The sequence below is a fragment of the Pristiophorus japonicus genome, chromosome 15 (assembly GCF_044704955.1).
Source record: "Pristiophorus japonicus isolate sPriJap1 chromosome 15, sPriJap1.hap1, whole genome shotgun sequence".
NCBI classification, from domain to species: Eukaryota; Metazoa; Chordata; class Chondrichthyes; family Pristiophoridae; genus Pristiophorus; species Pristiophorus japonicus.
In genome coordinates this window covers 141,821,821-141,835,063 of record NC_091991.1, presented here as the reverse complement: position 1 = coordinate 141,835,063, position 13,243 = coordinate 141,821,821, and the positions used below count along the sequence as shown (strand labels likewise).

The following is a 13,243-nucleotide window of genomic DNA, read 5'->3' as shown; positions in this document are numbered from 1 at the left end:
TCTGTCTGCACCAGTAAGCTCATGGCCACTGTATCTATGTTATGTGATTAAAAAGCATTGAATCGATGTTTTCAAGCTTGTTTAAAGGGACATGGATAAAAATTATCCTATAAAAACCCAATAACCTGTTGAAGCAGAAGTCCAAGCTGCATGGATGGAGGTAGCAGAGTGAGTATATGCAGTCATGCCTGGTAAAAATTAGGAAGAAAATATCAAGACAAGTACCAAGGTAAGTGTAAACGTATTTACACAAGGCATGGCACCAATGCCAAAGGATCAGTCTTGTATCATCAGGGAGAAAGCATTCAAAGACCATTTACCCCTCCTGACAATACTCCTTCATCATAAGGGCAACACCTTGCACACAACAGCTCAATGCTCAGTTTGCAAAGATTATTGCCAGCAGAAACACAATGCTAACTATTTCACAAAGACCTGGCTGAAGGAGGGAGTCTGGGCACAAGGGTGTTGTTTGTGGTACTCAGGTAGTTGTTAACAGTAATGAGAGAGTGCTGCACTGTCGGAGGTGCCATCTTTCGGATTAGATTTAAACAAGTGCAGATGCACCCAGAGTATGAATCTGTCCTCTCCGATGGATGTGGCACTATTTCAAGGAAGAGCAGGGGAGTTCTCCCTGTTGCCTTGGTCAATATTTATTCCTCAACCAAAATCACTAAAAATGATTATCTGATCACTATCACATTGCTATTTGTAGAACCTTGCTGTATGCAAATTGGCTGTCACATTTCCTACATTGCAACAGTAGCTGCACATCAAAAGAACTTTACTGGCTGTAAAGTGCTTTCGGCCGTCCTGAGCCTGGCACAACCCAGCAGCTGGCATCAAGCATTCCAACTGCTCCCAGCACCAGCACATGCCGGAGAATTTAGAACAGGCCTGTGGAAGGTGTGCCATATAAATCACAAGTCACAAGTAAGGAGAAAAAAGTGAAAGTTAAAATGAAAGAGAAGAAAGGAAGCCCTAGTCAGCCTGTGAGCCCAGCCCTACGTCAACTGAGCGAGAAAGGGATTAATATCCAATTGGGCTTGCCTACAGATGCAAGCTCATGCTGAAGCAGAAGCAAAAGCCAAAGCCACTTTCACATCTTTGAGTTCAGCAGCTGGTGGAGAATTTGCAGCAGTGCTCCTCTGACATCACCGCAGTCATTCAGGAAGGATTTATGGAACTGCAGAATACTCTGGAACAAGTGGTATTTTCATGACTATTTGCAAGAGACACAAAGCAGTTAGTCAACACACAGCAGGTGATTGTCTCTGCCCTGAAGTGCAGGTGAATGCAGCTTTGGTCTGTCAGTCAACACCAGGGGCCACCCTAGCCATGACATGCTACTATCACAATGGAAACAAAGGTTGCATTTCAGATAATGCACTATTTAACATTTGTAAGGGTAGGAGACTCATGACATATGTGATAAGGAAAAAGTATTTTTACATGTTCTAAATTTTCAGAAAAGCCCAGAGGTCACAGTTTATTCTGTCATATGTCTTTGATTTTTTTTTAAATCCATAGATGTCACTACAAGATGTTTGCCATGAGAACATAAGAACACAAGAATGAGGAACAGGAGTAGGCCATCTAGCCCCTCGAGCCTGCTCCACCATTCAACAAGATCATGGCTGATCTGGCCGTGGACTCAGCTCCACTTACCCGCCCGCTCCCCATAACCCTTAACTCCCTTATTGGTCAAAAATCTATCTATCTGTGACTTGAATACATTCAATGAGCTAGCCTCAACGCTTCCTTGGGCAGAGAATTCCACAGATTCACATCCCTCTGGGAGAAGAAATTCCTTCTCAACTCGGTTTTAAAATGGCTCCCCCGTATTTTGAGGCTGTGCCCCCTAGTTCTAGTCTCCCCGACCAGTGGAAACAACCTCTCTGCCTCTAGCTTGTCTATTCCTTTCATTATTTTAAATGTTTCTATAAGATCACCCCTCATCCTTCTGAACTCCAACGAGTAAAGACCCAGTCTACTCAATCTATCATCATAAGGTAACCCCCTCATCTCCGGAATCAGCCTTGTGAATCGTCTCTGTACCCCCTCCAAAGCTCTAGTATATCCTTCCTTAAGTAAAGTGACCAAAACTGCACGCAGTACTCCAGGTGCGGCCTCACCAATACCCTGTACAGTTGCAGCAGGACCTCCCTGCTTTTGTACTCCATCCCTCTTGCAATGAAGGCCAACATTCCATTCGCCTTCCTGATTACCTGCTGCACCTGCAAACTAACTTTTTGGGATTCATGCACAAGGACTCAAAAGAGTTTCATGCACAAGGACCCCCAGGTCCCTCTGCACCGCAGCATGTTGTAATTTCTCCCCATTCAAATAATATTCCCTTTTTTTCCCAAGGTGGATGACCTCACACTTTCCGACATAGTATTCCATCTGCCAAACCTTAGACCATTCGCTTAACCTATCTAAATCTCTTTGCAACCTCTCTGTGTCCTCTACACAACCCGCTTTCCCACTAATCTTTGTGTCCTCTGCAAATTTTGTTACACTACACTCTGTCCCCTCTTCCAGGTCATCTATGTATATTGTAAACAGTTGTGGTCCCAGCATCGATCCCTGTGGCACACCACTAACCACCGATTTCCAACCCGAAAAGGACCCATTTATCCCGACTCTCTGCTTTCTGTTAGCCAGCCAATTCTCTATCCATGCTAATACATTTCCACTGATTCCGCGTACCTTTATCTTCTGCAGTAACCTTTTGTGTAGCACCTTATCGAATGCCTTTTGAAAATCTAAATACACCACATCCATCGGTACACCTCTATCCACCATGCTCGTTATATCCTCAAAGAATTCTAGTAAATTAGTTGAACATGATTTCCCCTTCATGAATCCATGCTGCGTCTGCTTGATTGCACTATTCCTATCTAGATGTCCCGCTATTTCTTCCTTAATGATAGTTTCAAGCATTTTCCCCACTACAGATGTTAAACTAACCGGCCTATAGTTACCTGCTTTTTGTCTGCCCCTTTTTTTAAACAGAGGCATTACATTAGCTGCTTTCCAATCCGCTGGTACCTCCCCAGAGTCCAGAGAATTTTGGTAGATTATAACGAATGCATCTGCTATAACTTCCGCCATCTCTTTTAATACCCTGGGATGTATTTCATCAGGACCAGGGGACTTGTTTATCTTGAGTCCCATTAGCCTGTCCAGCACTACCCCCCTAGTGATAGTGATTGTCTCCAGGTCCTCCCTTCCCACATTCCTGTGACCAGCAATTTTTGGCATGGTTTCTGTGTCTTCCACTGTGAAGACCAAAGCAAAATAATTGTTTAAGGTCTCAGCCATTTCCACATTTCCCATTATTAAATCCCCCTTCTCATCTTCTAAGGGACCAACATTTACTTTAGTCACTCTTTTCCGTTTTATATATCTGTAAAAGCTTTTACTATCCGTTTTTATGTTTTGCGCAAGTTTACCTTCGTAATCTATCTTTCCTTTCTTTATTGCTTTCTTAGTCATTCTTTGCTGTTGTTTAAAATTTTCCCAATCTTCTATTTTCCCACTAACCTTGGCCACCTTATACGCATTGGTTTTTAATTTGATACTCTCCTTTAATTCCTTGGTTATCCACGGCTGGTTATCCCTTCTCTTACCGCCCTTCTTTTTCACTGGAATATATTTTTGTTGAGCACTATGAAAGAGCTCCTTAAAAGTCCTCCACTGTTCCTCAATTGTGCCACCGTTTAGTCTGTGTTTCCAGTCTACTTTAGCCAACTCTGCCCTCATCCCACTGTAGTCCCCTTTGTTTAAGCATATAACGCTCGTTTGCGACACTACTTCCTCACCCTCAATCTGTATTACAAATTCAACCATAATGTGATCACTCATTCCGAGAGGATCTTTTACTAGGAGATCGTTTATTATTCCTGGACCAGATCTAAGATAGCTTGCTCCCTTGTAGGTTCTGTGACATTCTGTTCTAAGAAACAATCCTGTATGCATTCTATGAATTCCTCCTCAAGGCTACCCCGTGCTATTTGATTTGACCAATCAATATGTAGGTTAAAATCCCACATGATTACTGCCGTTCCTTTTTCACATGCCTCCATTATTCCCTTGATTATTCCCCGCCCCACCGTGAAGTTATTATTTGGGGGCCTATAAACTACACCCACCAGTGACTTTTTCCCCTTACTATCTCTAATCTCCACCCACAATGATTCAACATTTTGTTCATTAGAGCCAATATCGTCTCTCACAACTGCCCTGATATCATCCTTTATTAACAGAGCTACCCCACCTCCTTTCCGTTCTTGTCTATCTTTCCGAATCATCAGATACCCCTGTATGTTTAATTCCCAGTATGTTTAATTCCCAGTCTTGGCCACCCTGCAACCACGTTTCTGTAATGGCCACCAAATCATACCCATTTGTAATGATTTATGCCGTCAACTCATTTACTTTATTTTGAATGCTGCGAACGTTTAGATAGAGTGTTTTAATACCAGTTTTTAAACCATGATTTTTAGTTTTGACCCCTCCTACAACCCCTTTATATTCAGTGGCCCTTTTTGTTTTTTGCCTTGGGTTTCTCTGCCCTCCACTTTTACTCATCTCATTTCTGTCTTTTGCTTTTGTCTCCTTTTTGTTTCCCTCTGTCTCCCTGCATTGGTTTCCATCCCCCTGCCATATAAGTTTAACTCCTCCCCAACAGCAATAGCAAACACTCCCCCGAGGACATTGGTTCCGGTCCTGCCTAGGTGCAGACCGTCCGGTTTGTACTGGTCCCACCTCCCCCAGAACCAGTTCCAATGCCACAGGAATTTGAATCCCTCCCTGCTGCACCACTGCTCAAGCCACGTATTCATCTGAGCTATCCTGCGATTCCTACTCTGACTAGCACGTGGCACTGGTAGCAATCCTGAGATTACTACTTTTGAGGTCCTACGTTTTAATAAGCGTGTTTGGCTAAGTAAAATCTTTCCTTTGAGGCCCAGAAGGGTACATCTCAAATGGATATGCACCCTGAATATGAATCAACAAGAAATAAAATGTAAATATACTAGTGTGGTGAGCACTGAACGATGGTTCATAGTTCTACAGCATTTCTTTAAAAAATTCTTACCAGCCACTTCAGCTTCAGGGAGAACAAAGTACTGAAAAGGAATACTGTCCATATTAGGGGGCAGACGATCAGTCCAAGCCAGAATATCTGAGCTTCTGCTTCAGTAGATGTAGCTCGATTCTTCGGGGTAGGCTGTGAAGAAACAGAAAGACTTGACATAGCCTGACATTTCAAACTTTCAAATGGGAAACAGAGGGGGGCGGGGGAGGATATAAAGAGAGAGAGAAAGGGGGTTAGAGAGAGAGAAGAGATAAAAAGAGAGGGTTAGAGAGAGGAGGATAGAGAGAGGGGGGGATAAAGAGAGGGGGGATAAAGAGAGGGGGGGGGATAAAGAGAGGGGGGGATAAAGAGAGGGGGGGGATAAAGAGAGGGGGGGATAAAGAGAGGGGGGGATAAAGAGAGGGGGGGATAAAGAGAGGGGGGGATAAAGAGAGGGGGGGATAAAGAGAGGGGGGGATAAAGAGAGGGGGGGATAAAGAGAGGGGGGGATAAAGAGAGGGGGGGATAAAGAGAGGGGGGGATAAAGAGAGGGGGGGATAAAGAGAGGGGGGATAAAGAGAGGGGGGGATAAAGAGAGAGGGGGATAAAGAGAGGGGGGGATAAAGAGAGGGGGGGGATAAAGAGAGGGGGGGGATAAAGAGAGGGGGGGGATAAAGAGAGGGGGGGGATAAAGAGAGGGGGGGATAAAGAGAGGGGGGATAAAGAGAGGGGGATAAAGAGAGGGGGGGATAAAGAGAGGGGGGTAGAGGGGGGGGTAGAGAGAGGGGGGGGTAGAGAGAGGGGGGGTAGAGAGAGGGGGGGTAGAGAGAGGAGGGGGTAGAGAGGAGAGGAGGGGGTAGAGAGAGGAGGGGGTAGAGAGAGGGGGAGGGTAGAGAGAGGGGGGTAGAGAGAGGGGGGGTAGAGAGAGGGGGGGTAGAGAGAGGGGGGGTAGAGAGAGGGGGGGTAGAGAGAGGGGGGGTAGAGAGAGGGGGGGTAGAGAGAGGGGGGATAAAGAAAGGGGGGGATAGAGAGAGAGGGGAATAGAGAGAGGGGGGGAATAGAGAGAAGGGGGAATAGAGAGCGAGAGGGGGAGATAGATAGAGAGAGTGTGGCACAGAGAGAGGGTGGCACAGAGAGAGAAGGGGATAGAGAGAGGTGGCACAGAGAGAGAGGGGGCACAGAGAGAGAGAGGGGGTACAGAGAGAGAGAGGGGGCACAGAGAGAGAGGGGGCACAGAGAGAGGGGGGATAGAGAGAGAGGGGGGATAGAGAGAGAGGGGGGATAGAGAGAGAGGGGGGGACAGAGAGAGAGGGGGCACAGAGAGAGAGGGGGCACAGAGAGAGAGGGGGCACGAAGAGAGAGAGGGGGCACAGAGAGAGAGAGGGGGCACAGAGAGAGAGAGGGGGCACAGAGAGAGAGAGGGGGCACAGAGAGAGAGAGGGGGCACAGAGAGAGAGAGGGGGCACAGAGAGAGAGAGGGGGCACAGAGAGAGAGGGGGGGCACAGAGAGAGAGGGGGGCCACAGAGAGAGAGGGGGCACAGAGAGAGAGGGGGCACAGAGAGAGAGGGGGCACAGAGAGAGAGGGGGCACAGAGAGAGAGGGGGCACAGAGAGAGAGGGGCACAGAGAGAGAGGGGCACAGAGAGAGGGGCACAGAGAGAGAGGGGGCACAGAGAGAGAGGGGGCACAGAGAGAGAGGGCGTATAGAGAGAGGGGGGGATAGAGAGAGGGGGGGATAGAGAGAGGGGGGGATAGAGAGAGGGGGGATAGAGAGAGGGGGGGATAGAGAGAGGGGGGGATAGAGAGAGGGGGGGATGGAGAGAGGGGGGGATGGAGAGAGGGGGGGATGGAGAGAGGGGGGGATAGAGAGAGGGGGGGATAGAGAGGGGGGGATAGAGAGAGGGGGGATAGAGAGAGGGGGGATAGAGAGAGGGGGGGATAGAGAGAGGGGGGGATAGAGAGGGGTGAGAGAGAGAGAGACGGGGGATAGAGAGAGAGACGGGGGATAGAGAGAGAGACGGGATAGAGAGAGAGGGGGGATAGAGAGAGAGGGGGGATAGAGAGAGAGGGGGGATAGAGAGAGAGGGGGGGGATAGAGAGAGAGGGGGGGATAGAGAGAGGGGGGGATAGAGAGAGGGGGAGAATAGAGAGAGAGAGAGGGGGCGCAGAGAGAGGGGGATAGAGAGAGATGGGGATAAAGAGAAAAAAAAGGTTAGAGAGAGAGGGATAGAGAGAGAGAGATGGATGGATGAAGAGAGAGAGGGGTATAAAGAGAGAGATGAGAGACAAAGATAGGGGGATAGAGAGAGAGGGGGAAAGTAGAGGGGTGATTCTCTTTTCTGAAAGAAAATGACAACAATCTCACATTTTTAGAAAAAAACATTAATTTTATTATTTACATGGAGACCCTTGAATAGACCAAAATTATCTATTAGACCAGGATTAATTCCATGGAGTGCCCAAGAACGGCTCTTGGACTTCAAACTACTCTGTAGTTCTCTGTATTTACACAATGGTTTTCTTATGTTGAAGCTATTTACCTTTTTAGCTTCAAAAAGCCAATGGCTTTTTCCATCTTCATCAATCTGGTTCCACCATCGTAAGCCGACCAGTAGCCTTCCTGTTACATTCTACAGTCAACAACACATTACAAATTCACAACATTATTATTCACCCTTATTTTCTTTATGATCCTTTAACCTATTGTGTGGGGGAGCAGCCAGAAGGAACCATTCAGTGGGTGATCTTGCAAAGGGTTTGCATCTGTTCAAAATAAATAGGTACAGAGTTATCTGGAAACACTTTGCTTCTACTACTCCCTAGCAGCTCTATACCTGTCAGTGGGCTGAAAAACATTAATATATCCAAGTTACTGGTGGGCACAGTGAATAGTTCTACAGGTTTATAAGTTTGATTTTTAAACCCATGTTCATGGAGATTTATGAAACAACACTATGAAGTTCCAGGCTACTGATGGTTAATTAAATCGCACATCATTGGTCAAAATATTGGCTCTATAATAATGGGAAGGAAACCAGTTTTAAAATAATCAAAACAATATTAAAAATCTTGGGCACGAGTTTCCGAAAGATTGTGCTGGTTTTATCAGCGCAATTTGCCAGACAGTGCCAAACCAGCGCAAAAGATCATGGAATTTTAAGCACAAATTACGCCCAGTGCAAATCATGTTTCCGTGATCTTTTGCGCTCGTTTAAAAAACATTGCCAGCCCCGCCACAGCCTCAGATCGCCATTGTGAGGTTCCGCTAATTGTGCCAGTTGGTGAACCTTCGAGGAGGCTCTAAAATTAAGTTTTTTTTTAGTGATAAGGACACTAATAGGCACCTTTTAAAAGCTTTTACATTTTTTTTTAAAAAAGTATTAAGAAACTGACGACTGTACACCAATGTAACTAAGAAATGGTTCTGTATAGTTTTTTAAAGTCATTTTCAGTTATTTAAAATTGGATTACTCACAGGTGGTGGACTAGACACTGATTAATATTTTTGTCATAATTATTTTTTGTGATAAACCCATTTTCAACTGTATTAATAAAACTTACTCTTAAATATATCAAGGAATATTTTGTAATGCAAATTTTTTAAAAATAACATTCTAAAACATTGCCCAATTCCCTGGTTAACAGCAATATGCAAATTAGTTTGAGTGGAAACTTGGAAATAAAAACACTTCTCAAAGCGAGCGCAACTTTTTTGAGTGCAATTTGCACCTGGATCACCAATTGCACCCAAAGGCGTAACACCAGGCCCTCATGAATAAAGCACACTTCCTGCCCACAAACTTTACTTCCTGTAACATGTATTGTAATATTTATATTGGAAATTTCATATCTAAACATTTGATAATGGGAATAGCATATTCTTTTTACTCTTTCCTGGGATGTTGGCAAGCTAGCATTTATTGCACATCCCTAATTGTCCTTGAGAAGGTGGTAGTGAGCTGCCTTCTTGAACCGCTGCAGTCCATGTGGTGAAGGTATTACTATCACTAGAGAAAAAGTACAAGGCAAAACAATGGGACTAAAGGCTGACAAGTTCCCTGGACTTGATGGCCTGCATCCTAGCATCTTAAAAGAAGTGGCTGCAGAGATAGTGGATGCATTGGTTGTAATCTATCAAAATTCCCTGCATTCGACTTTCCCAGTAGATTGGAAAACCGCAAATATAATACCCCTTTTTAAGAAAGGAGGGAGACAGAAAGCAGGAAACTAAAGACCAGTTAGCCTAACATCTGTAGTTGGGAAAATGCTGGAGTTCAATTAAGGAAGTAGTAGCAGGACATTTAGAAGATCATAATACAGTGAAGCAGAGTCAGCATGGTTTTATGAAAGGGAAATCATGTTTGACAAATTTGCTGGAGTTCTTTGAGGATGTAACGAGCAGGGTGGATAAAGGGGAACCAGTAGATGTCGTGTATTTGGATTTCCAGAAGGTATTCGATAAGGAGCCACTTAAAAAGTTACTGCACAAGATACGAGCTCACGGGGTTGGGGGTAATACATTAGCATGGATAGAGGATTGGCTAACTAACAGAGAACAGAGAGTCGGGATAAACGGGTCATTTTCAGGTTGGCAAACTGTAACCAGTGGGGTGCCACAGAGATCAGTGCTGGGGCCTCAACTATTTACAATCTATATTAATGACTTGGATGAAGGGACCGAGTGTAATGTAGCCAAATTTGCTGATAATACAAAGATAGGTGGGAAAGCAAGTTGTGAGGAGGATGCAAAGAATCTGCAAAGGGATATAGACAGGCTAAGTGAGTGAGCAAAAATTTGGCAGATGGCGAGTATAATGTGGTAAAATGTGAGGTTATCCACTTTGGTAAGAAAAATAAAAAAGCAAATTATTATTTAAATGGAGATTACAAAATGCTATGGTACAGAGGGATCTGGGAGGCCTTGTACGTGGAGCACAAAACAGTAGCATGCAGGTACAGCAGTAATTAGGAAGGCCAATAGAATGTTGGCTTTTGTTGCAAGGGGGACAGAATATAAAAGTAGGGAAGTCCTGCTATAACTGTACAGGGTGTTGGTGAGATCACACCTGGAGTACTGCGTACAGTTTTGGTCTCCTTATTGAAGGAGGGATATACTTGCATTTGAGGCAGTTCAGAGAAGGTTTATGAGATTAATTCATAAGAACATGAGCAGGTGTAGGCCATTTGGCCCCTCCTGAGATGAAGGGCTGGCTATGAATAAAGGTTGAACAAGTTAGGTCTATACTCATTGGAGTATAGAGGTGATCTTATTGAAACATATAAGATTCTGAGGGAGCTGGACAGGGTAGATGTAGAGAGGATGCTTCCCCTCGTGGGGAATCTAGCACTAGGGAGCATAGTTTCAGAATAAGGAGGAGGAATTTATTTTCTCATAGAGTCGTGAATCTTTGGAATTCTCTATACCAGAGAGCTGTGGAGGCTGGGTCATTGAATATATTTAAGGTGGAGATAGACAGATTTTTGAACAGTAAGGGAATCAAGGGTTATGGGGAGTGGGTAGGGAAGATCAGATCAGCTATGATCTTATTGAATGGCGGAGCAGGCTCAAGGGGCCAAATGGCCTGCTGCTGCTCCGATTTCTTATGGTCTTATGTTCTTATGAAGCTACTCTCAGTGCAGTTAGGGAGGGAGTTCCGGGATTTTGACCCAGTGACAATGAAGGAACGGTGATATATTTCCAAGTCAGCATGGTGTGTAACTGGAGGGGAGCTTACAGGTGATGGTGTTCCCATACGACTGCTGCCCTTGTCCTTCTAGGTGGTAGAGGTCGCGGGCTCGGGAGGTGCTGTCGAAAAAACCTTGACAAGGCATCTTGTAGATGTACACACTGCAGCCATGGTGCGCCAGTGGTGGAGGGAGTGAGTGTTTAAGGTGGTGGATGGGATGCTGATCAAGCAGGCTGCTTTATCCTGGATGATGTTCAGCTTCTTGAGAATTGTTGGAGCTGCACTCATCCAGGCAAGTGGAGAGTATTCCATCGCACTCCAGACTCGTGTCTTGTAGATGGTGGAAAGGCTTTGGGGAATCAGGAGGTGAGACATTTGCCACAGAATACCCAGCCTCTGACCTGCTCTTGTAGCCACAGTATTTATGTGGCTGGTCCAGTTAAGTTTCTGGGCAATGGTGACGATCAGAATGTTGATGGTGGGAGATTCGGCGATGATAATGCCGTAGAATGTCATGGGGTGGTGGTTAGACTCTCTCTTGATGGAGATAGTCATTGCCTGGCACTTGTGTGGTGCGAATGTTGCTCCCAAGGCTGAATGTTGTCCAGGTTACAGAGACAGGGAGGGGCAACCATGGAGAGATTTGAAAACACAGATGAGAATTTTAAAATCAAGGCGTTCCTTAACCGATCCAATGTAGGTCAGCAAGCACAGGAGTGATGGGTAAATGGGACTTGGTGCAAGTTAGGACACAGGCAGCACAGTTCTGGATGACCTCAAGTTTACAGAGGATAGAATGCGGGAGGCTAGCCAGGACTGCATTGGAATAGTCACATCTGAAGGTAACAAAGGCATGGATGAGGGTTTCAACAGCAGTTGAGCTGAGGCAGGGGCGGAGTCGGTTGATGTTCCTGAGGTGGAAATAGGCGGCCTTAGTGATGGTGCAGATACGTGGTTCAACCTCAGACAGTTGCCCCATAACACCTGCACAAATTACAGAACACCATTCAATAAAAAGGGAATTTGACAGTCACTGTAAATCATTAACCCTGATGTTATCCTCGAAATGGTATAAACACCTCTATTATTCGAAAAAAAGTGCCAATTCACTGTGAACAACACCTGCTAGTACATAAAATGAGCCCTATTGTTTTGAATTAAAAATGTGTACAACTTTTGAGCTTTATAAAACAGGAATAATAGAAGTATCTATTTGACTAACCAAAGACAGAGTTCCTGATTTTTGAAGGGTTCTCATCATCACGAATGGGAATGAAAATTGGCAGATTGCCCAATGCTGATTTATAATAGCACTTGATTGTGAGCCCAAACAATGCAATTTCCAATATAATCATTTTTTTGAGATGGTTAAGTGTGATTTTTTTTTCTCTTATTTATTATGTTTTAACTTTTATTTTTAGGGTACAGAGAGGGATTTGGTGAGGTATTGTCAAGGTGGATGGATTTCAGGAAAGCTTCTTTCATTATATGATCACAGTTTTTTTTGGATTTTTGAGTGGATGAAAAATTGCAACTTGAGAGAAAACATTTCCCACAATAGGAGTCATTTTAACCAAAGTGGGAAACTGACACTAACAGATCAGATGCATATAAAATGGGCAGTCACTCGGATTCCATCCATTTCCTCACTGGGCAGGTGAGGTTAAAATTAACCGCGAGGAAGAAAATTGCCAGAAAAACGCGACAGACACAAAATAGACAGCTTGGCTCAGTTGGTAACACACTCAACTCTTAGCCCCACACCGCGACCTGAGTACATAATCTAAGCTGACAATGCAATGCAGCATTGTGGGAGTGCTCCACTGTCAGTGTGTCCTGCATACAAGATATTTTGGTAGATTTTTCATCTTCGCTGTCTGAGTGATTAACTGGAGGGCTGATCATAATTAAGATCAGGTGGGTGCTATAGTGTACAATCTGCCTCGCCCGATTACTGCCCAAGCGGTGAAGACAAACATTTATCCAATTAAGCTTGTTCCGGTGATTCATGTGGGCACTAAAAAGATCCCAGTGTACAAATTGAAGAGAAGCCAGGAGTTCAACTAACCATTATTCCCATAACAGTGCTTACATTTATATAGTATGAACATAAGAAATAGGAGCAGGAGTAGCCATACGGCCCCTTGAGCCTGCTCCGCCATTTAATACGATCATGGCTGATCCGATCATGGACTCAAGTCCACTTCCCTGCCTGCTCTCCATAACCCCTTATCGGTTAAGAAACGGTCTATCTCTGCCTTAAATTTATTCAATGTCCCAGCTTCCACAACTCTTTGAGGCAGCAAATTCCACAGATCTACAACCTTCTGAGAGAAGAAATTCTTCCTCATCTCAGTTTTAAATGGGCGGCCCCTTATTCTATTATGTCCTCTAGTTCTAGTCTCCCCCATCAATGGAAACATCCTCTCTGCATCCACCTTGTCAAGCCCCCTCATAATCTTATATGTTT

General features: G+C 44.8%; 1 protein-coding gene across 1 annotated transcript in view; it reads right to left on the bottom strand.

The window, feature by feature from the left end:
* Window positions 1-13,243, bottom strand: part of LOC139281098 (Golgi apparatus membrane protein TVP23 homolog A-like) — a 68,589-nt gene that overhangs the window by 23,082 nt on the left and 32,264 nt on the right. Inside the window, exons 4-5 of the mRNA XM_070901039.1 lie at window positions 7,627-7,716; window positions 5,108-5,239 (exon numbers count right to left, since the gene is read on the bottom strand). Coding sequence (XP_070757140.1) covers window positions 5,108-5,239; window positions 7,627-7,716 — 222 coding nt within the window. The remainder of the gene's footprint in view (window positions 1-5,107; window positions 5,240-7,626; window positions 7,717-13,243) is intronic.